The sequence below is a fragment of the Watersipora subatra genome, chromosome 4 (assembly GCF_963576615.1).
Source record: "Watersipora subatra chromosome 4, tzWatSuba1.1, whole genome shotgun sequence".
Taxonomy (NCBI): Eukaryota; Metazoa; Bryozoa; class Gymnolaemata; order Cheilostomatida; family Watersiporidae; genus Watersipora; species Watersipora subatra.
In genome coordinates, this window is record NC_088711.1 from 28,009,548 (window position 1) to 28,033,133 (window position 23,586).

The window sequence follows — 23,586 nt, forward strand, 5'->3', positions numbered from 1 at the left end:
TTACACATTCCTGCCCATACCAGTAATAAATTAAAACTTGTCGATTACTTATGTAATTATGTACGTAATTGTAAGACGGAAAAGTTTTGCTGTATTCATTCTATTGTTGACAAAAAAATACATTGTCTAATGATACTTTAATATTATCTAGTGCATCAGACATTTAGACAACAGTGTGTAAAATGAACAACGTTGCAAATATCACTCATTGTTACAGAACTAGGTATGCTTTAGTAAAAATGATTGGCTGATTCTACCAAAATTTTTAGTGTGAAAGAGGAGTTTTGATTTGCCATCACCCTTTTTATTTCTTTAGATTTCTACTGAATCTTTCAACAACAAAAAACATGATGTCTACATCCGCGGCAGGGAGCTCTGTGGTGTTAGAACCGACCTTTGCTGATGGCCAAGCAGCCACTGAGATTCCTCCTGACAAGGAAGCACAATTACTGCAACTAGTTTCTGAGATGAAGGTGAGTACTTTCCTCAGAATTTGGGACCATTTGTTGGCCTATTTCATTGAACATGAGATATATTTGTTTAATTGTGCGTTTCATCATAGTTAATAGTATCTCATATTTTTATTTTATTTAGCTGTTTCTGGTGGCAATCAAAATGCAACTCGATGAAATTATGGCCAATGACAAACTGATTCTGACTTTATTAGTCTAGTCGGTACCTTCACTAGGATGAGTGGTTTGGTAAAGTTTTCAAATCTCGTGTGAGATAGCATATACAAATGGCCCAATCTATATTTCTCAAAGTCTGTATGAATGTATGTAATTCGGTATGTCCAGCTATAGCTATTAATTTCTTGGAACGAAGAATCTGTATCGCAGAAGATTTGATCTCAGAACCTCCTGTTAGCCAGTCTAATCCCGTACCAATTAGCCACACGAGCATGATGGATTCATTTGGCGATATAGGTCGCTATGTGGGTGAAAATACGCTACCGCTCTCCGTTATGACGCAACAACGTAATGGCGCTCTTATTAGTAAGCTTACTCAAATTAGTCATTGGCAGTGTGCCAGGCTAATGGCAAGTGGCATTTCTTATAAATGTGGCATAGCTATCACTGTTTATAAGCTGAATTTTAATACCTGTGCAACGCCAGGAATTTCACTAGTTTGGGCATACATATGCTCATTCTACAAGCCACAAATGCCACTTACAAATGTAACACAATACACATGTTTAGTTACACCAGATACACTGTTTTATTGAAATCGACTATTAATAGACCTACACCAAAGATGTTGTGCCAACATTAGGAAGCTCATCCTCAGTTAAATCACCAGTTTAAATATGGTTGTCCTCTATTGGATCATGCAGGATGGTTAAATCACCAGTTTAAATATGGTTGTCCTCTATTAGATCATACAGGATGGTTAAATCACCAGTTTAAATATGGCTGTCCTCTATTGGATCATACAGGATGGTTAAATCACCAGTTTAAATATGGCTGTCCTCTATTGGATCATGCAGGATGGTTAAATCACCAGTTTAAATATGGTTGTCCTCTATTGGATCATGCAGGATGGTTAAATCACCAGTTTAAATATGGTTGTCCTCTATTGGATCATGCAGGATGGTTAAATCACCAGTTTAAATATGGTTGTCTTCTATTGGATCATGCAGGATGCTGGTCACATTCCGAAGAAGGCAGATGAGCGGCACATTATGATGAAGCTTCACTTGGAGATGGTCAAGGAGCAACAGGTAGGTGGTTAGCTCAAAGTTTCTTTCTTTTTCTTTAATATTAATTTTGTAACATTTCAGGCTCTATGTCGAGAAGATATGATTCAGTCATAGCCGCAATAGCATGGAATAATCATGATAGATATTAGAAGTTGTATGGCAATGTGGTTTATTTTTTCACAGGCAATGCAGAGGTTTCAAGCTGCCTTTCCTAAAGGACTTCCTCCAGCTCTGCGTGCTTCTCAGGCGGGTCAAGGAATGCCACCCCCTGGCGCTTCTCCGCATGTTGCAGTGCCAATAGAGCATGATCATAGTAGGTCACACCCTCTTAATATACATGATCACAGTAGGTCACACCCTCTTAATATACATGATTACAGTAGGTCACACCCGCCTAATCTACATGATTACAGTAGGTCACACCCTCCTAATCTACATGATCACAGTAGGTCACACCCTCTTAATATACATGATTACAGTAGGTCACGCCCTCCTAATATACATGATCACAGTAGGTCACACCCTCTTAATATACATGATTACAGTAGGTCACACCCGCCTAATCTACATGATTACAGTAGGTCACACCCTCCTAATCTACATGATCACAGTAGGTCACACCCTCCTAATATACATGATTACAGTAGGTCACACCCGCCTAATCTACATGATTACAGTAGGTCACACCCTCCTAATCTACATGATCACAGTAGGTCACACCCTCTTAATATACATGATTATAGTAGGTCACACCCTCTTAATATACATGATTACAGTAGGTCACGCCTTCCTAATATACATAATCACAGTAGGTCACATCCTCCTAATATACATAATCACAGTAGGTCACATCCTCCTAATATACATGATTACAGTATGTCACACCTTCCAAATATACATATAGCCTGAGCATGTCATCAAGTCATAGAGTTATCAGCGCATCTAATGGAAACATCAATAATAATTCCAAGCTCACTTTTCAAATAGATAAATTGGATTCAAGTCATGTTTAGTGGATTTTGCTTTTTTGTACTAAATGCTAAATTTGTTGGCTTATGTGTGTTTTTTATAATGACATGTAGCTTTGTGTAGCATTTATGAAGCATGTTTTTTTAAATGTTTTTATGTTAAAGGTTGACTTGCAACAGAATTCACATTACAGTTATTTGGTATCAAAAGATTCACCATGTCTTACTCTGTTGTGTTGTAGGTGCCACATATGTGGAAATGTGATTACAAGCTCTTAAAAGCTCAAGAACGAAAAGCCGCCGTAGATTGGAATCTCTTTATTTTTCTGATGTAGCCATGAAATTTGGTTATCGGTTTGTCACGTGATGTTCTCCCGTGAATTGAAAGGGCAATAAAAAGCTCAATATAAAACTTATCGTAGCACTAGTTTACGACAAACACTTCGGGTTTTACCGAAGACCCCGTATCAAATATAGATGCTCGCTACTTTACAGTTTTGTTTTGGTTTGGTCTAATCGGCAAGTCGTAATCTGATCATGTGACCCAATACTTCGCAAATAATTTCTGCAGCACTTTTCGATTATCACAAATGACCAACAGACTCGTCATGATTATCAGACAATGATATGTACTCCTTCAAGCTAAGGCTAAAAAATTAAACGAATTTTTACGGTAAGTTATAAGATATCACTGCTAAAAGTGACAGCATTAAAATGACGATAAAACAGACGCGTAGGAACAATAGACATGGTTTTATTGAATGCGTGAAGTATATTTGTGGAAATATTTCGACGAATAAGGTTGCATGAAAGTGTAAACAGAAACCATCTAACACAGCTACATCACATATGAGCCGTTTTGGAAAGAGAATCCAAACTATGGCGGTCTCGTGTGGCTGCGATTAACTGTTCGTTTTTGAGCTTTCAAAGCTTGTAATCACATTCCCACATATTTTACGCCTACAACACAACAGAGTAAGACATGGTGAATCTTTTCATATCAAATAACTGTAATGCGAATTTTGTTGCAAGTCAACCTTTAAGAAAATGCATTCTCTCAACTCTGTCTGATTTTCGAGTATTTTGAACCAGTTGGGTTTTAGGGAAAACTTCACTTATTTCTTGACAGGCTTTCTTGGTGATGAGGAGAACAAGTCTTTGGAGAACCTGCTCATCGCTGTTACTGACATGCTCAGACAAAACCCTAAAGCTATCAATGATCAAGGTCTGTGTGATATGTAATTTATATGATTGTTGTCTGCTTTGGTTGCACTTTACACCAAGGCTGGCGCAATACTAGCAATGTCTGTACATTTTCACAAATACATGGAGTTGCAAAATGCGCACATTTACATAAATAAATCTCAAAGTTTATCCACCTGGGCTTCTGCCTGTCCAGCTAAAACGAAAAAATTTCAAGGATGAGAAATCTGCTGTGAACTGGATTTGAACTCACAACCTCCAGTTCTGCGGTCATCTATTTATCCAATACACCACACTGCCCAACTTGCTACATAGTGGAATAAATTTGGCACATACTTGGAATACTTGCCAATCTTTCATGGCTTCATGTTAAATACTACAAATAGCATTATGTGTAAAGTCATACCAAAAGAAAAATCCATGACAGCGTATGACAAATTTTTTTAACTAATATAGCCAACAAGACTATTGCAATCAGTATAGATCTGTAGTTGGCACAGCAGCTGGTACGGTATGAATTACACAGAAATAAACACAGTAGACATAAAAAGCACGGTTCACAGAAATAAACAAACACCTTGATTTAAAAGTTAGAATGATGAACATTGATGTCAGATATGTTGATTAAAAGTGAATTTTCTGTACAAAAGACTTTTTATTACTTGTACAACGCTGGACATCTAACTAGTATATATAAAACCAAAGTAATTTTCTCATGAAATGGTTTTTGATCAATCGGGATTCTTCTCCACAAGCATTAGTGTAGACCAGTCTTAAATGCAAGTTATATATATAAAGTCAATTAGTTTGGATGAAAATGTTAGGCAATTAACTACATAATACTAGATTTTTGTAGAACACTGTCCAAGATAAACACAGTATCAGTCAGGAAAACAATCTTACTATCGATGTTAACTAATGATGGTTGCTTTGTTATTGAACCTAATTTCTTGTGGTTATGTAACGCTAGCAATTCAAACCCGCCTTCTGTCATCACCAACCATCGCTAGCCATATTATATCAGAATTGTAATTGCTTAAGTCTGCCAATCTGTTCATTACTACTAAGTTTGTAATTTTTGTGTTTCTGTGTATCTTTTCTTTTTCAGGTACATCAGGTGTTCCTTTGACTGTTTCACTTTGCTTGACATAGGTCATTTATTAACCTTTTTGGTGCTCACAAATTTTATGATGGTTTTGATTTAAAGGAGCGGCGTACGTGAATAATAAAGAAAATGTCATTACACTTTTTTGTCAAATTTATTTGAGCCTTTCGAATTCTTCTGAATCGACTGATTATTCTAGAACCAATCCGAGCACTCTAAATAGCCAAGTTAGGCGTTTGAGTTTTGTTACTCGGGCGACCCATAAGATTTCAAGATGGTGGCTCCCAGAGATTAACAAACAAAATTATCTATTTTGTCTAGGTTAAATGACTTTTCTAATATCTGTCTGAGTAGACTCTGTGTAAACCTTATGTTATCGGTTGCCAAGTTCCAACACATGCTAAGTATGTTTCCAACACAAAGCAATGAGGAAAGTTTGTTCTGATAGTAGTATTCATCCCATTAGATGACAGCCGTAAAAGTGATAAATGCTAATGTCATTTTTTTAAATTCTGTGCCGAAACGGTGTTAGCTAATGATAATCTGTAGGTTTTATTCTGTCATAGATGGTGATGGGGATACCCTACTCCACAGAGTATGTGCTGCCGGACAAGAGAAACTAGTCCATCTGCTGTTAATCAATGGAGCAAATGTGAACTCAAGGAATAATCTTTCACAGACACCATTTCATATAGCTGCCAAGAATGGTGAAGTAAGTTTTCACACTCGCATCTGTACTTCTCTAGGCTTCTCTACTCTGTTTTCCAGTCGTGGACTGACCAATTTCTTGGATTCTGTGATGATATAATTATTAAGCTACTATGTGCAGGCAGCTTAGGCTTACGATCACCTCTCCATACAAACCTTTTAATGCGTAGAATAACGTTCAACCAACTGTTGTTTTTTGTGCTCAGGACCGACTTGAACAAAGAATAACGTATTATAAAAGATATTTGTATTAGCATATGAGTTTTGACATATAAAGCAAGTAATGGAATGGATTAACTCCAAAGGTCATTGTTCCCGCATTAATTGTAATTGTTTGGGCAATGCTGTATAGCTTCATTACAGCATTGTATTTTATTGCAACTTTCTTAACTTATTGTAACTTTCTCACGGTGGAACTTCTACTGCAAACAACAATAGTGGTTGGTATCACCGACAGGGGAGCCATTCTTATTCAGGATAAGACAATTTACACAAATAACCAGTTGATTAGCAGCAAGTCGGATTATTCTAACTTGGTAACAAGAGTTTGCAATCTTATAAAGAATTTAACCACTCGCTGCTCTAAAGGAGAGTTTGCTGATTTTAGCCCCAACTCATATGGAATGAACGATTCCAACAATTGAAAGGAATAAATAAAACAATTCCTTTTTTCAATGATACAATATTATGGAACAAGTCAGTAAGGTTACGAATTTATGGAACAAGTCAGTAAGGTTACAATATTATGGAACAAGTCAGTAAGGTTACAATATTATGGAACAAGTCAGTAAGGTTACAATATTATGGAACAAGCCAGTAAGGTTACAATATTATGGAACAAGCCAGTAAGGTTACGAATTTATGGAACAAGTCAGTAAGGTTACAATATTATGGAACAAGCCAGTAAGGTTACAATATTATGGAACAAGTCAGTAAGGTTACAATATTATGGAACAAGTCAGTAAGGTTACAATATTATGGAACAAGTCAGTAAGGTTACAATATTATGGAACAAGCCAGTAAGGTTACAATATTATGGAACAAGTCAGTAAGGTTACAATATTATGGAACAAGCCAGTAAGGTTACAATATTATGGAACAAGCCAGTAAGGTTACAATATTATGGAACAAGCCAGTAAGGTTACAATATTATGGAACAAGCCAGTAAGGTTACAATATTATGGAACAAGCCAGTAAGGTTACAATATTATGGAACAAGCCAGTAAGGTTACAATATTATGGAACAAGCCAGTAAGGTTACAATATTATGGAACAAGCCAGTAAGGTTACAATATTATGGAACAAGCCAGTAAGGTTACAATATTATGGAACAAGCCAGTAAGGTTACGATATTATGGAACAAGCCAGTAAGGTTACGATATTATGGAACAAGCCAGTAAGGTTACGATATTATGGAACAAGCCAGTAAGGTTACGATATTATGGAACAAGCCAGTAAGGTTACAATATTATGGAACAAGCCAGTAAGGTTACGATATTATGGAACAAGCCAGTAAGGTTACGATATTATGGAACAAGCCAGTAAGGTTACAATATTATGGAACAAGCCAGTAAGGTTACAATATTATGGAACAAGCCAGTAAGGTTACAATATTATGGAACAAGTCAGTAAGGTTACGAATTTATGGAACAAGTCAGTAAGGTTACAATATTATGGAACAAGTCAGTAAGGTTACAATATTATGGAACAAGTCAGTAAGGTTACAATATTATGAAACAAGCCAGTAAGGTTACAATATTATGGAACAAGCCAGTAAGGTTACAATATTATGGAACAAGCCAGTAAGGTTACAATATTATGGAACAAGCCAGTAAGGTTACAATATTATGGAACAAGCCAGTAAGGTTACAATATTATGGAACAAGCCAGTAAGGTTACGAATATTATGGAACAAGCCAGTAAGGTTACAATATTATGGAACAAGCCAGTAAGGTTACAATATTATGGAACAAGCCAGTAAGGTTACAATATTATGGAACAAGCCAGTAAGGTTACGAATATTATGGAACAAGCCAGTAAGGTTACAATATTATGGAACAAGCCAGTAAGGTTACAATATTATGGAACAAGCCAGTAAGGTTACAATATTATGGAACAAGCCAGTAAGGTTACAATATTATGGAACAAGCCAGTAAGGTTACAATATTATGGAACAAGCCAGTAAGGTTACAATATTATGGAACAAGCCAGTAAGGTTACGATATTATGGAACAAGCCAGTAAGGTTACGATATTATGGAACAAGCCAGTAAGGTTACGATATTATGGAACAAGCCAGTAAGGTTACGATATTATGGAACAAGCCAGTAAGGTTACGATATTATGGAACAAGCCAGTAAGGTTACGATATTATGGAACAAGCCAGTAAGGTTACGATATTATGGAACAAGCCAGTAAGGTTACGATATTATGGAACAAGCCAGTAAGGTTACGATATTATGGAACAAGCCAGTAAGGTTACGATATTATGGAACAAGCCAGTAAGGTTACGATATTATGGAACAAGCCAGTAAGGTTACGATATTATGGAACAAGCCAGTAAGGTTACGATATTATGGAACAAGCCAGTAAGGTTACGATATTATGGAACAAGCCAGTAAGGTTACAATATTATGGAACAAGCCAGTAAGGTTACAATATTATGGAACAAGCCAGTAAGGTTACAATATTATGGAACAAGCCAGTAAGGTTACAATATTATGGAACAAGCCAGTAAGGTTACAATATTATGGAACAAGCCAGTAAGGTTACGAATATTATGGAACAAGCCAGTAAGGTTACGAATTTACTTTCATGATAAGTTTAGTATAATGCTCAGTTTTTATCGCCATTACAGGGTTATTTCAAGGGTCTTGCATAGTAGATACCAACCAAAGTGTGTAGATTTCTTTGGCTCAGCAAGAATGCAAAACCAGTTCAGTGATACAATTAGACAGTGACATAAGATGTGCACTGGTGTTTTTCAGAACCCTGCTCCACGTTTCAAGAAATAAACTTGAGAACATTTCACAACTACATTTTTGTGAAGGAAAGATATTTTCTCAGCTTTTATAAAATCTATCAACGCTGTACTGCGTGTTTACACGCTGTTCCGGTAACCACAATGTATATGAATAAATAATCTGTCTTTTTGACACAAGAGAGACGAACATTCACCAAAAGAAGAAAGGTTGAGAGTAATGTAAAATTATTCAGTAAAACTTTAAAAAAAATATTTAAGATATAATGAAAAAAGAAACATTACATCCAGCCTACCTAGTGTGCTCTGCGCATGCTCACTTTGAACACCACAATTAGCAACCATGAGTTCACCTCTCGCTTGAACAGCGTTAGATTTATTCATTTTGTGAATTTCTTCCTGTGACCGAAACTTAGCATGTTTCATGTGAGTGTAACCTACCTTGACTCAAGTCAATTGATTACTTACATGTACCAGTCTGACATCACCGCTTTGTTGCTTGTAAGTCGCTGATCTCTAGGTCTTCACCATCATGCCGCGCAAGGATGCTGTCACTTCAGCTCCCCATTATTGTGGGCTATTATATAGGATGCTGGCACTCCAGCTCTGCTTCTCCAGCTATGCTGGCTTCAGCTCTGCTCCATACCTGTGTATATACCTGTGTATATACCTACATACCCGTGTATATACCTGTGTATATACCTGTGTATATACCTACATACCTGTGTAATTTTATCAATACATACACATCTTGTATCTAAGGAGTGACTGGAATTATGGAAGTTTCCTGATGTTCTAGATTATGATAATGCAGTTGCTGTCTGAAAATGGTGCAGATGTGCAAGCGGCTGATACAAATGGATGGACTGCTTTGCACCACGCTGCTAGCAGCTCAGCTCACCTTTCCCCGTATGTAATCATGCATATTTCTATTAATTCTAGCCAGAGTTTTTTTTATAGGAAAAACAGGCTGTTGGACTCCCACAGAATTAGTGAATCAGCCAGCTGTAGCCAACTAGTGTAGACGATATCTTAATTGATGCATCTTCTACCATGCTGACATCTTTAGATGAGTTCTCCTATACTTGTTGCATGATTTTATGCTATACAATTTTAGGATCTTTTTTATTCCATATTATAAAGAGTTGTTAACAGGAATTACTACCTGTTTAGTTTGAGTTTTTCTTTTAGGTGTATAATGCTTACCCTAGGACACGTATATTTCGCTAGTATTTAGTTTCGTGAGTAGCATGCAGTAAAATTTCGCTGCAACTTAATTTCGCGGATCTGATGAGTGCGAAAATATAGTGATGTAAAATAAATGCAGTAGAACAAACATAATTAGATTCCTCAGATCCAGTTCCCTAGTAAAAAAGTTTTTTAATTTGGGATTAGTTTGTATTTGTGAACCGCGGGTAGAAATGTGTGGACGAGATCGACAATGCAATTTGATCGCTTACTGCTATTTGTTTCTTGGACTATCAATGACGTCTAGGTCCTTGCTGCCGTGACTGATGTGGTACTAATATTAGATCTCAAGTATTTATAGCACGCGGTGGCCATGGCTCAAGGTTGTTATTGTCTTTGGTTGGTAATAAAATTCATCGCTACAATAATTATTATTCAATTTTATGACTTTTCCTACCAGACTTTCATCCTGTTCAGTTTTCATCCATTCAGTTACAAATTCAGTGACTAAACTAATATCATCATCTTCCTCATTTGTCTTGGCTTTTCCAAAAAACCTGTTATCTCAATTTGCTTTGCCACGCTGCTCAGTCGGTGTACTAGCTATAATGAGTTTAGCAGAAATTGCCCAATGGGCCCAACCACACACAAAGGTTACCTGCATTTCTAATATGACGGTTTTATTGTAGATATCAATGAACAAAGCTATTTAATTTCGCGTCTTCGCTCGTTCGTTATGATAGTTTAGTTTCGCTCATGAAATTTTTGCGAGAGGATGACTCCGCGAAAATGCGAAAGTTAGATGAATACATAAGTGTCCTAGGGTATTTATTTTCGATTAATTAGTACATGTAATTAAACAGAATCAAAGGTTTGACCATTAATTAGAAAACAAGCTATTGCCAAGCCCGGTTACTGAGTAAGTCTTTATATTACAAATATATCTCTTTTTTTGTCTATTTCATACATGAGATTGTATATCTTCATCCGCATGCCTGGCACATTCTTGATTGCAGGCAATCTCTCCAATATTTATCTGAATGCTGCCACCTCAGCCTTTCCACTCTCACGAATGATGGACAGAGCCTCCTCCATATCGTTGCCAGCATCAAAAAGGACAACAACCGTTTTATGCTGCCTCTGCTTCTCTCCAGCACAGATGTAAGTGTGCTCCTTGCCTTGAGCAAGTTCTCCGAGTCATGCAAAAATTGATGGCAGTAGTTTTGTTTGTACAAAGAAGAGCTGATGTGCTGGGAATAAGTATCAAGCAATGCCCGATATGATTATTATAAGGAAGACCGTTTACACACTCACGTGGTCTGCTATAATCACTCTGTAGCTTAAAGCTAGACTAAAACTGCTAACCATGCCACCTGCTAACCATGTCATTTGCTAACCATGCCACCTGCCAACTATGTCACCTGCCAACCATGTCACCTGCTAACCATGTCACTTGCTAACCATATCACCTGCTAACCATGTCATCTGCTAACCATGTCATCTGCTAACCATGTCATCTGCTAACCATGTCATCTGCTAACCATGTCACCAGTACCATTTATGTTCTTTTACCATCCTAACAGATTAATAAAATATGTAACAATATTGTTAGTATTATGAATTTATGGCTGGTACTAGACTATAGGCTTTAGCTTGACTATGTTGCAAGTGATGATGACTCCTACGTCTAGTTTGCTATAAAAACACAGCTAAAACTGACATGCTTATTGGCAAAACAGAAAGCTGTTTTATATCATTGGCCGAGTTGGTAGAGCAGAAGGGTGTTGTATGTGATTAGCTAAATAGGCAGAACAGAAGGGTGATGTACGTGATTGGCTGAATAGGCAGAGCAGAAGGGTGTTGTATGTAATTGGTTGAATAGGTGGAACAGAACAGTGTTGTATGTAATTGGTTGAATAGGTGGAACAGAACAGTGTTGTATGTGATTGGTTGAATTGGCAGAACAGAAGGGTTTTGTATGTGATTGGCTGAATATGCAGAACAGGAGGGTGTTGTATGTGATTGGCTGAATAGGCAGAACAGAAGGGTGTTGTATGTGATTGGCTGAATAGGCAGAACTGAAAAGTGCTGTATGTGATTAGTTGAATAGGCAAAACAGAACAGTGTTGTATGTGATTGGTTGAATAGGCAGAACAGAGGGGTGTGGTATGTGATTAGCTGAATAGGCAGAACAGAAAGATGTGGTATGTGATTGGCTGAGCAGGCAGAACTGAAGGGTGTGGTATATGATTGGCTGAATTGGCAGAACAGAAGGGTTTGGTATGTGATTGGCTGACTAGGCAGGACTGAAGGGTTTTGCATATGATTGGCAGAATGAAACTGAAATATATGACATAAATTTCAAAGTGTATCGTGAAAAGAGCATGAACAAAAGGAATGCCTTTATAGAGAGGATGCTGCAACACGAGGATTAAAACTACCATAGTAAAGCCCAAATTAGAAAGCGTTCTATGGTTGCTAGCTTATTGGTAATACATAGGATTGAATACTTGTAACTAAATACAAAAGGCTAATAAAAATGGTTACAGTAGCACACCCAAGAAGCAGCGAACCGCTCTCAAATAGACTCAGCACAATGTGTATCCAGACTAACATCATACAGCATTAGGAAATATTAGCAAAGTTTTGGGATCACTTGAAAACATTAAACAAATTTTAGGAAATTCCAGATTGGCTATTTGATAATCAAATAATTATTTGATATTTGACTCATTCATTTTGCAGTCAATGATTATTATCATCTTTGCATAAGAACTGGGAGGCTCTGCTACTTACAAATCATAAGACAAATATCATCATTACCTTTGTGATTGTTCTCATTGTTATTATTTGTGATTATTTCCATTATCCAATAAGATTTACACATACAACATAATGGGTTAACCAAACAACTAACCAATCATAAACATACCTATTAAACAACTAACCAATCATAAACATACCAATTAAACAACTAACCAATCATAAAGATACTAATTAAACAACTAACCAATCATAAACATACCAATTAAACAACTAACCGATGATAAACTTAAACATTAAACGACTAACCAATCATAAACATACCAATTAAACAACTAACTGATGATAAATTTGAAAATTAAACAACTAACCAATCTTAAACAGACAAATTGAACATCTAACTGATGATAAACTTGAAAATTAAACGACTAACCAATCATAAACAGACAAATTGAACATCTAACTGATGATAAACTTGAAAATTAAACAACTAACCAATCATAAACAGACAAATTAAGCAACTAACCAATCATAAACAGACCAATTAAGCAACTAACCAATCATAAACAGACCAATTAAACGACTAACCAATCATAAACATAAATATTAAACAGGTAATTAATCATAAATGTTCAAATCAAGGGATCAACCAATTTTGAAAGTATAAACAATTCAGCGAACCAACTATAGGCACCAGAATGCTTGTCGACTACATTCACCTGAGAGTTGATTGAATGATGTGGAACCAGCACTATACACATCCAGTTAGAGGTCATTTGGAGGGAGTAGTTAGATCCATAATTTGCAGAAAGAGGAAGTACACATGTGTGTGTACACCCAGGTGTGTTTGCAACAGTGACTGCTCGAGTAGCTAGTGGTATAAAACCTTTGTGACTGGTCATTTCCTAGCGTTAACAGCTTCTTAACAGATGGGTCTAAATAGGTGTGAAATGTCTTGTTTTTAGAAGCAGGCTTTTAAAATTCTGCTATTATGATATGTTTGCTTCTGAGTGCTTGTAAATGTAGCAATGAGCCAGCTTCACTTACGTATCATCACAATCAAAATCAGCGAGAATACTTGCATGAGTCAGAGCTTCATGCATATGTAATCTTTCATTTGAAAAAATACACATTCACTGTTACACTGTGTATGCTTTCACAACTTTATTTTATGACAGCTTGATGCCGATTGGGTTGATAAGACTGGCAGCAATGCCATGCACTATGCTGCCAAGCACGTCCAGTTACATATGTGTTATAAGCTTGCTTGTAAACGAGGTGCAAAACTTCTGTTAGTCACCAATGCTGCCGGGAAAACTCCGATGGACATAGCCAAAGATCTTCCTTATTTTGAGTAAGTGCTTTCTATGCTTATTGAATTGTTCACGTTGTCAAACTTAAATCTTCTTCATAGATTTAAATAAGATTTGCATTACTAAGGGTATCATGCTTTTCTTTCATGCATTGCCATTCGAAGAATCAGTCTTGCTCTTGGGAGTCATAATGAAGGTACAAAAACAAAAAAGCTCAAACAGGCATCGGACCAAGAACTGTCAGGCACAACAAAAATGGCGTATGACTCAAACCGAGTGACGCACTGGTGCTGTCTTCTGCCATCAAAAGCGCAACAAAGCATATTCATCCCCTGCGTGCCGGAAACTAGTTTACAATTGTTTTGGTGCTTTTGACATAAGCGATGCTAAGATGGAACTACGCTAAATATTGAAGCTATAGGTATAACAGATGGTAACAGTTAGTGATTTAGTTATAAAGGTATAACAGATGGTAACAGTTATTGATTTAGTTATATAGGTATAACAGATGGTATCCATTATTGATTTAGTTATAAAGGTATAACAGATGGTAACAGTTATTGATTTAGTTATATAGGTATAACAGATGGTAACAGTTATTGATTTAGTTATATAGGTATAACAGATGGTAACAGTTAGTGATTTAGTTATAAAGGTATAACAGATGGTAACAGTTACTGATTTAGTTATATAGGTATAACAGATGGTAACAGTTAGTGATTTAGTTATAAAGGTATAACAGATGGTAACAGTTAGTGATTTAGTTATATAGGTATAACAGATGGTATCCATTATTGATTTAGTTATATAGGTATAACAGATGGTAACAGTTATTGATTTAGTTATATAGGTATAACAGATGGTAACAGTTAGTGATTTAGTTATAAAGGTATAACAGATGGTAACAGTTAGTGATTTAGTTATATAGGTATAACAGATGGTATCCATTATTGATTTAGTTATATAGGTATAACAGATGGTAACAGTTATTGATTTAGTTATATAGGTATAACAGCTGGAAACAGTTATTGATTTTGTTATATAGGTATAACAGATGGTAACAGTTAGTTATTTAGTTATACAGGTATAACAGATGGTATTCGTTATTGATTTAGTTATATAGGTATAACAGATGGTAACAGTTATTGATTTAGTTATATAAGTATAACAGATGGTAACAGTTATTGATTTAGTTATAGAGGTATAACAGATGGTAACAGTTAGTGATTTAGTTATATAGGTATAACAGATGGTAACAGTTAGTGATTTAGTTATAAAGGTATAACAGATGGTAACAGTTAGTGATTTAGTTATATAGGTATAACAGATGGTAACAGTTAGTGATTTAGTTATATAGGTATAACAGATGGTAACAGTTAGTGATTTAGTTATATAGGTATAACAGATGGTAACAGTTAGTGATTTAGTTATATAGGTATAACAGATGGTAACAGTTAGTGATTTAGTTATAGAGGTATAACAGATGGTAACAGTTAGTGATTTAGTTATATAGGTATAACAGATGGTAACAGTTAGTGATTTAGTTATATAGGTATAACATATGGTAACAGTTAGTGATTTTGTTATATAGGTATAACAGATGGTATCCATTATTGATTTAGTTATATAGGTATAACAGATGGTAACAGTTACTGATTTAGTTATATAGGTATAACATATGGTAACAGTTAGTGATTTTGTTATATAGGTATAACAGATGGTAACAGTTAGTGATTTAGTTATATAGGTATAACAGATGGTATCCATTATTGATTTAGTTATATAGGTATAACAGATGGTAACAGTTACTGATTTAGTTATATAGGTATAACAGATGGTAACAGTTAGTGATTTTGTTATATAGGTATAACAGATGGTAACAGTTATTGATTTAGTTATATAGGTATAACAGATGGTAACAGTTACTGATTTAGTTATATAGGTATAACAGATGGTTGTTGTTGTAATTGTTGATTTAGTTATATAGGTATAACAGATGGTAACAGTTACTGATTTAGTTATATAGGTATAACAGATGGTAACAGTTACTGATTTAGTTATATAGGTATAACAGATGGTAACAGTTATTGATTTAGTTATATAGGTATAACAGATGGTTGTTGTTGTAATTGTTGATTTAGTTATATAAGTATAGCAGATGGTATCCGTTAAGTTGTCTTCATCAAAAAGTTATCAGGTCTTAAAAACTCTTTGAGGCACTCTCAAATCTTTGATAGCCATCGCTGTGTATAGCGCACTATTCAATAAAACCATTGATATGAATATTGTTTCACAGTATTGAAAATCTGTATCGATAAAATTCTTTTTGTATGCATTTTTATAGTTATCCATTTTTAATTATACATGTATAAAGTTACTTCCGTCATTTAAGGAGTTTTAGCTTTTAGATATTCGGTACATTCTAAAACAGATACATAAATTTTTATTGTACATGTAATTCATTATTTTGGAATGCACTCGCCACTAAGCGAGTCAACTATATGTATTTCTCAATAAAAATAGCTCTTCACGCTAAACTTGTAATTGTGTGTGTAAAGAATGGTGAGATTTAAATAAATAAGATATAAAACCATTTTATAAATCACATCTGATTGTTAAATGATTTGGTGTCACCAGAACATGTAAACGCAATATACCAATCAATGGTAATATAAGAGAAGACAAACAGAAAAATGAAATCTAGCACACACAAAGAATAAATACGTACTGCACTCAATGTCAGGATGGCCAGTGCAACAGGTACGAAGAATAGTTACAGTGGACAATAGTGGCAGGTGTAATTATTGGCATCTTACAGTTGGCAGGTGAATTTGAAGATCATTTTGAATTTGAAGCTCATAAGTAGTCACAAAATTTATTGTTTACACCCAAAACTTTGACAGATATTTTGGATAATAATATGACAGAATTTTGACAGAAAACCTTGTCTACATTTTTCAAAAACAAGTTTTAGATGAACTAAAATACTTTTTTTAGAAACATTCAAACATTCAATGTGAATTTTCAATTTTTTTCTTAGTTTAGTACTATTATTTTGTAAGCTTGTTTGCACAAATGCTTTTGTGTTTTTTTCAGAGGCTATGCATTGGCGGAGCAGATGATGCGTTGGGCAAGGAGAGGTGCCTATTATAAGCCCAATGATTCTCGACCTTATTTGTATTTTCTCTGGATGACAGCCCCAGCTTTGTTCATGCTGGCTGCGATATTTCTCTCTAATTTTGTACTTAGTTATCAAGGCTTTATCTATCTTGCTGCTGGGGGAGCTTGTATGTTGATTGTCTCAAGAAAATTGGTCAGAATCGACCAAATCACACGGTAGGTTTTCATCTGTTTCGTTCGAAGAAGAAAAGCTTTGCATACTTTTGATGGATTTCAATCTACACTATCACAGCTCATTTGCGCTATTGATGCAAACATTGGGTAGCCAGTGTTTTAGAACAACCTTGTTTATTATGTAGCCACTGTAAATGTGCAATCAGACATCCGTGTGCAGGTTACCAGATCCGTCACGACTCGGAGCATTTGTCACAGCGTATGTCTGCGTGATTTCTATAAATCTTGGTGAATATGCCACCAACAAGCTGCCGGAATCGGGCAGGGCACTCCTCTTGTCTTGCCTCTACGCATGCATGGTCGCTGGGATCATACTCTACTATATTCTGCTCACACGTGATCCAGGTTTGTTTGCGTACTATTTCTCTTACCCGCTCTATAATGTTTCTTATGTGCCATGAAGAGTTTATTAGTGTTTTTGCTGTTTTCTTTATACTCAACTAGCTGTACTACTCGGCATTGCCCAGGTAATAAAAAAGTATTTGGACAGAAAGTTGATTTGTATTTAATATATAACGACATTTGCCGTAAGCAACATTAGCAAGTAATAGCTAAATTAGGTCTGTTTTGCTACGATTACAATAAAATATGATGTGGTAATGATACAATTAATACCGGTGAGAAAACAGAATAAAAATCTTGAATACGTTGAATTAATAATTTAACAATTCTTGCATAGAAGCGTGTGTATAAAAAAGGTTACTGTTTCAACAGAAGCTATCCATCAAAATTTTGAATACGACGATACTGGTACCTCTCGATACTGGTACAAAATGTAAAAATGAGATATTGTACTGTCTTTTTCTGACTGAACGGAGAGAGAATGTCGAGGCTCTTTTTACGGAGATAATGCAATTGTATATATAAGTTGGCCGCGTAAAAATAGTTGGCCTTGACTGCAATATAACAATTGAACCTTCCGAAAAACCAAAAATAGAAGTTCAAGAAAACACGAAAAGGCATCATGTTTTATAGAGTTAATAGAATTCATAGTGTCAAATAATACGTCATTTAGCAAGTGCATACGGTATATGATGTCTTTGATCAATATGCCTTGTATAGCTGAGTGGTAGAGCGCGTGGATGTAAAACTTGCGGATGCAATATTCATGAGTTCAAATTCATCAGAATGCGGAATTATAATTCCAAGATTTTGATAGTTATAGCTGGACATACCCAGACACACAAACTTTGAGAAATATATATATATAGATGTGAGGATAAAATTTAAATTTTCGGAGGTTGGCCAATGAGGGATCAAGCAAAGTCACAAGAAAAAGATTTGTTGCATACTTCAACGTGATCAAGCCAACACTTTAGTGATACCAAGCAAAATGTTTCAGGCGCTATCGATCACTCTAAGAGAAGTCTAGTTCATTAGCATTTTAACTTCCTTATCACACTTTAGCACTGGCTAATAGCTGCTTCTAACAAATATTTTAAGTTATTCAATATTGTATATTTCTATTTACTCAACTTATAGTGCTTGCTATATTTGTCTCATATTAATTTAATGCAATTAGCCATCTTGTGTTACAGGCTTTACCCATGAGTCAAAGCGAAAGGAGACAGGGGAATTCTATACTATGAGAGATTTAGTTGTTTTGAAAAAAACATCTGTTTGGTGCCCTATATGCCAGGTATGTATATAGGTCACTGGAATATGTATATAGGGCACTGGAATATGACATAGGATAAGTGTAGGGTGTCATTAAACCTATAATATGAAAGGCAAGCTCAAAACATACAGTTACCATTCATTGTAACATGGTTAAGACATAATGTAACGCAACATTGCTCCTGATACTCTGATGCAGCAGGGGCAACAGATATTGTCAGGCCATATGGTGAAGGAAAGCCCAAGAGTGAATAACTCCACATCTCTAACCGCGGAAACACTAGGCGATATGTAGAGCAATATTGCGTCGCATAGCGCCAATCTGCGCTAGAACTCGCCCAGCTAGTTGATGCTGAGTGATCACGCTAAACTTGCTCAATCAGAACTTTATCGCTCACGAGGTGTATTTTGATTAATCATTTTTCTTCCAGAATGCAATGCTTTGGCTGCTCTATTTGTTTGTTTCAATGTTTACCAATGTGCAGTAACAACATTTTGCTACGATTGAAACATCATCAAAATGAACACTGAATTGTTCATAGATTTAATAAGAACAACCCAATCCTGTGCGACACGGCACATTAGAATTACTAAGGTACCCAGTTAAAAACCAACATTTGGAAGTCAATTGCTGTGCAGGTTGACTATCTTGAGGATATTTATTATATTAACAACTAGCTGTGCTACCCGGCGTTGCCTGGGTAATAAAAAAGACTTTGGACAGAAAATTGATTTGTATTTAACATATAACAACATTTGCCATTCTTTCAATTTGCATATCATGAGAAAAGTGTTTTGTGTAGTTGAAATAAATTAAGAGAAAAAATAAAAACAGCTGTAAAGGTTTACAAACTTTGTCAAACAACTGTAACTTTCAAACTTAATATCATGAGGAAAATGTTTTGTGCAGGTCAAATAAATTAAAAAAAAACGGCTATAAAAAGGTTTGAATGTAAATGTGAAATAATTAGCAAATAATAGCTAAATTAAGTCCGTTTTGCTACGATTACAATAAAAGATGATTCGGTAATGATACAATTAATACAAACTAAGAAAACAAAATAAAAATCCTGAATATGTTGAATTAATAATAACAGTTCTTGTATAGAAGTGCGTGTGTATAAAAAAGGTTACTGTTTCACCAGAAGCTATCCATCAAAATTTTGAATACGACAATACTGGTACAAATGAAAAAATAAGTTATCATACTGTCTTTGTCTGATCGAACGGAGATAGAACGTAAAGTCTCTTCCTATGGAGATAGCACACTTGTCCGTGTGAAAAGAATCGGCCTCGACCGCGATATAGCAATTAAACCTTACGAAAAGCCGAAATTAGAAGTTCAAGAAAACACGAAAAAACATCGTTTTTCATAGAGTTAATAGAATTCATAGAGTTTCGAATAATACGTCATTTAGCGTGTGCATACTCTATACGGTATATGATAGTTCTCTTGATCATTAAGCCTTGTGTGGTTCAGTGGTAGAGTGTGTGGAATGAAATCTTGCGGTTGCAATCTCTGTGAGTTCAAGTCCATCATATTGCGGAATTTTAAATTCCAAGATTTTAATAGCTATAGCTGGACAAACACGAGGACGAAGACACGAATACACACACAAAGTTTGAAAAATATATATAAATATATATAGATTTAAAACTACTACAAAGAACATTATATATGGAAATTGTTAAATGTAATTGTTGAAAATACACGAATTGTTTTTTGCTGATGTATTCTTGTTGTGTACGATGTGTAAAAGTGAGATAGGCCTAACAAAAGCAGAAGTTGTTTATGTCGTTGTCTAAAATGCGCCATAATCACTCAAATTTGTTAACAACTTCGAAAAAACTGGTGACACGGAATTTTATTGGCTGTTTGCAAGCATGCCTGCGCTATCTCTCGCTGGTGAATTGCCCTAGTGTGTTTAGGCACAAGCCAGCAATATATGCGCCCTCCTCATGACGCGCGGAATAAAATTGCCTAGTGTGTTTGCGCCTTAAAATTATTCTCATATTTTCAACTGCTCATAGCATTTGACAAGCAGTCGTTTGGAATGTGTTTGCAGCTTATACCAACAAAGCCTTCCAAGCATTGCAAGCTATGTGAACGCTGTGTGTACAGGATGGACCACCATTGTCTCTATACGATGAGATGCATTGGCAATGCCAATCATTACACCTTTGTTTGGTTCAACATTTGTTTGGTCTGCATTCAGCTGATTACCCTGAGCTTACTCCCAAGTTACACCAGCTATATTAGCAACGCAGGCGCTGAGGTTAGTCATATGTGACACAGCCTTTGTTAACGATAGGCTTTCTAGAAACTATAGGAATACTTGCTGCCAGTAGGGAGGTAAATGGTCAAATTACTTTAAAAAAACCAAACATGTATGTGATAGTGAAGTGTTATGGCACAAGACGAGTAATTTTAAAGGTTGACTTGCAACAAAATTCACATTACAGTTATTTGGTATCAAAAAATTCACCATGTCTTACTCTGTTGTGTTGTAGGTGCCAAATACGTGGAAATGTGATTACAAGTTCTTAAAAGCTCAAAAACGAAAAGCCGCTGTAGATTGGAATCTCTTTATTTCTCTGACGTATTCATTACAGTTTGGCTATCGTCTTGTCATGTGATGTTCTCACGTGAATTGAAAGGCCAATAAAAAGCTCAATATAAAACTTATCGTAGCACTAGTTTATGACAAACACATTGCGTTTTACCGAAGACCCCGTATCAAATATAGATGCTCGCTACTTTACAGTTTTGTTTCGGCATTATCTAATCGTCAAGTCGTAACCTGATCATGTGACTCAATACCTCGCAAATAATTTTTGCAGCACTTTTCGATTATCACAGGTGACCAACAGGCTCGTCATGATTATCAGACAATGATATGTACTCCTTCGAGGTAAGGTTAAAAAATTAAATGAATTTTTACGGTAAGTTATAAGATATCAGTGCTAAAAGTGACAGCATTACAATGATGATAAAACAGACGCGTAAGAACAATAGACATGGTTTTATTGAATGCGTGAAGTATATTTGTGAGAATATTTCAACGAATATGGTTGCATGAAAGTGTAAACAGAAACCATCCTGTAACAACTACGTCCCATTTGAGCCGTTTTGGAAAGCGAATCCAAACTACAGCGGTCTCGTGTGGCTGCGATTAACTGCTCGCTTTTTTAGCTTTTAAGAGCTTGTAATCACATTCCCATATATTTTGCACTTACAACACGACAGAATAAGACATCGTGAATCTTATGACACCAAATGACTGTCATGTGAATTTTGTTGCAAGTCAACCATTAAGTATCTGTAGCCGTGATACCTATTGTTCTATTGTACCTAAAGCTTTATTGTGATGGTACAGTATGTAAAAGATACAGGATGATGTGATTCATTTCTTTAAATGCTTCAAGTGGTGCTTTAAAATAGTCTATAATAGTTAAAAAATATCAGATTTCAACCTCACCACAACAGGGAGTTGGGAGTTTATTTAGGTGAAAATGCATTTGCTTAATTACCTTATTATGAGGTCCTAAAGGGAAAACGTAGTTGACTCTAAATCTTCTCTCACTAAATAATGCCAAAGTGTGTGTTTAGAGAACTGAAAACTCTTTTTCATTGCTTGTAGCTGAATGCCTTTCTACAAATCTTCATGTATGATGGATTCTTGTTTGTTGTGCTACTGGGAACTGCCATCTATTTGGTGTTGACTGTGCCTCTTCTCGTATCAGTCCTGAATAATGTTGGTAATGGCTACACGTACTACTTCAGTCCACACCGGAACAACAAGCGTCACGTCTCTGGTCTCACCTTTGCCCAGCGAATAAGTAATATCATAGGCTTTCTCAGAACCGGAAGGATGAAGTACACTGATCCGAATTATCAATGCTAAGTTGGAGTGATGTGGACAAGCTATGCAGCAGTTCCTTGAGCTTCGTGTTGTGTGATTACGGTTTCCATGGGTAGAGACTAGACATTTGTGTACAGGTGATTTAGATAACTATTTTAAACTTGCGTAGGAATATGAGTATGCTAAGCTTGCCACCTTCATGCAAGTTACTAGTTAGACATATATGGAAAACATTTAAGAGCCTTTGCGTGTGCTTTTTATCAAACATACCATTAGAATTATTTTTGCTGTAAAATATCCTCTTCGGTAGCATTAGGAGCTTCTCTGCGGTTTGTCTGGTAGATGACTAAAAGTTGTCTTATATAAATTGCTCAGTTTAATTTCGGCTCACTATTCACAATCATTTTATTATCTCTATTATCTTTACTTATGAGACATGCCTTCCGCATAAGTTGTATAATTCATTTTTGTAACATATGCCCAAAAAGTTCAATCTAAGACTGAATACTAATATACAGTTCAGTTTTACATTATGTTGTGTTGACAACATTAGGTTTTATGACACTTTTATCTCCAAAATACATTCATATGGACTGCTGTGAGATTTCTATGGATTCTGCGATTTTACATCTGTGATTGTTTTGTTTGCAACTGACTTGGTGACACTTTTTGTAAAATGTTAGAATTTTTTTTATCCCTTTTTTGAGTTTAATTATCAACAACATGTAGATTTTAATTCTTTCAATTTGTCTCACTATAATTTTCACTTATGTATTATTGGTTGTTAACAATAAAATTTAACGTGTGCCATACACTGGTGAGTGAT

General features: G+C 35.6%; 1 protein-coding gene across 1 annotated transcript; it reads left to right on the plus strand.

The window, feature by feature from the left end:
• The first annotated feature begins 321 nt into the window (after nucleotides 1-321).
• Nucleotides 322-23,563, plus strand: LOC137394995 (uncharacterized). Its single transcript, XM_068081778.1, has 13 exons — nucleotides 322-473; nucleotides 1,640-1,720; nucleotides 1,883-2,012; nucleotides 3,797-3,892; nucleotides 5,542-5,687; nucleotides 9,462-9,571; nucleotides 10,867-11,011; nucleotides 13,792-13,967; nucleotides 17,023-17,262; nucleotides 17,441-17,625; nucleotides 18,819-18,919; nucleotides 20,964-21,173; nucleotides 22,539-23,563. The coding sequence occupies exons 1-13, from the start codon at nucleotides 348-350 to the stop codon at nucleotides 22,800-22,802; spliced, it is 2,010 nt and encodes a 669-aa protein (XP_067937879.1). The 5' UTR covers nucleotides 322-347; the 3' UTR covers nucleotides 22,803-23,563.
• Nucleotides 23,564-23,586: the final 23 nt, after the last annotated feature.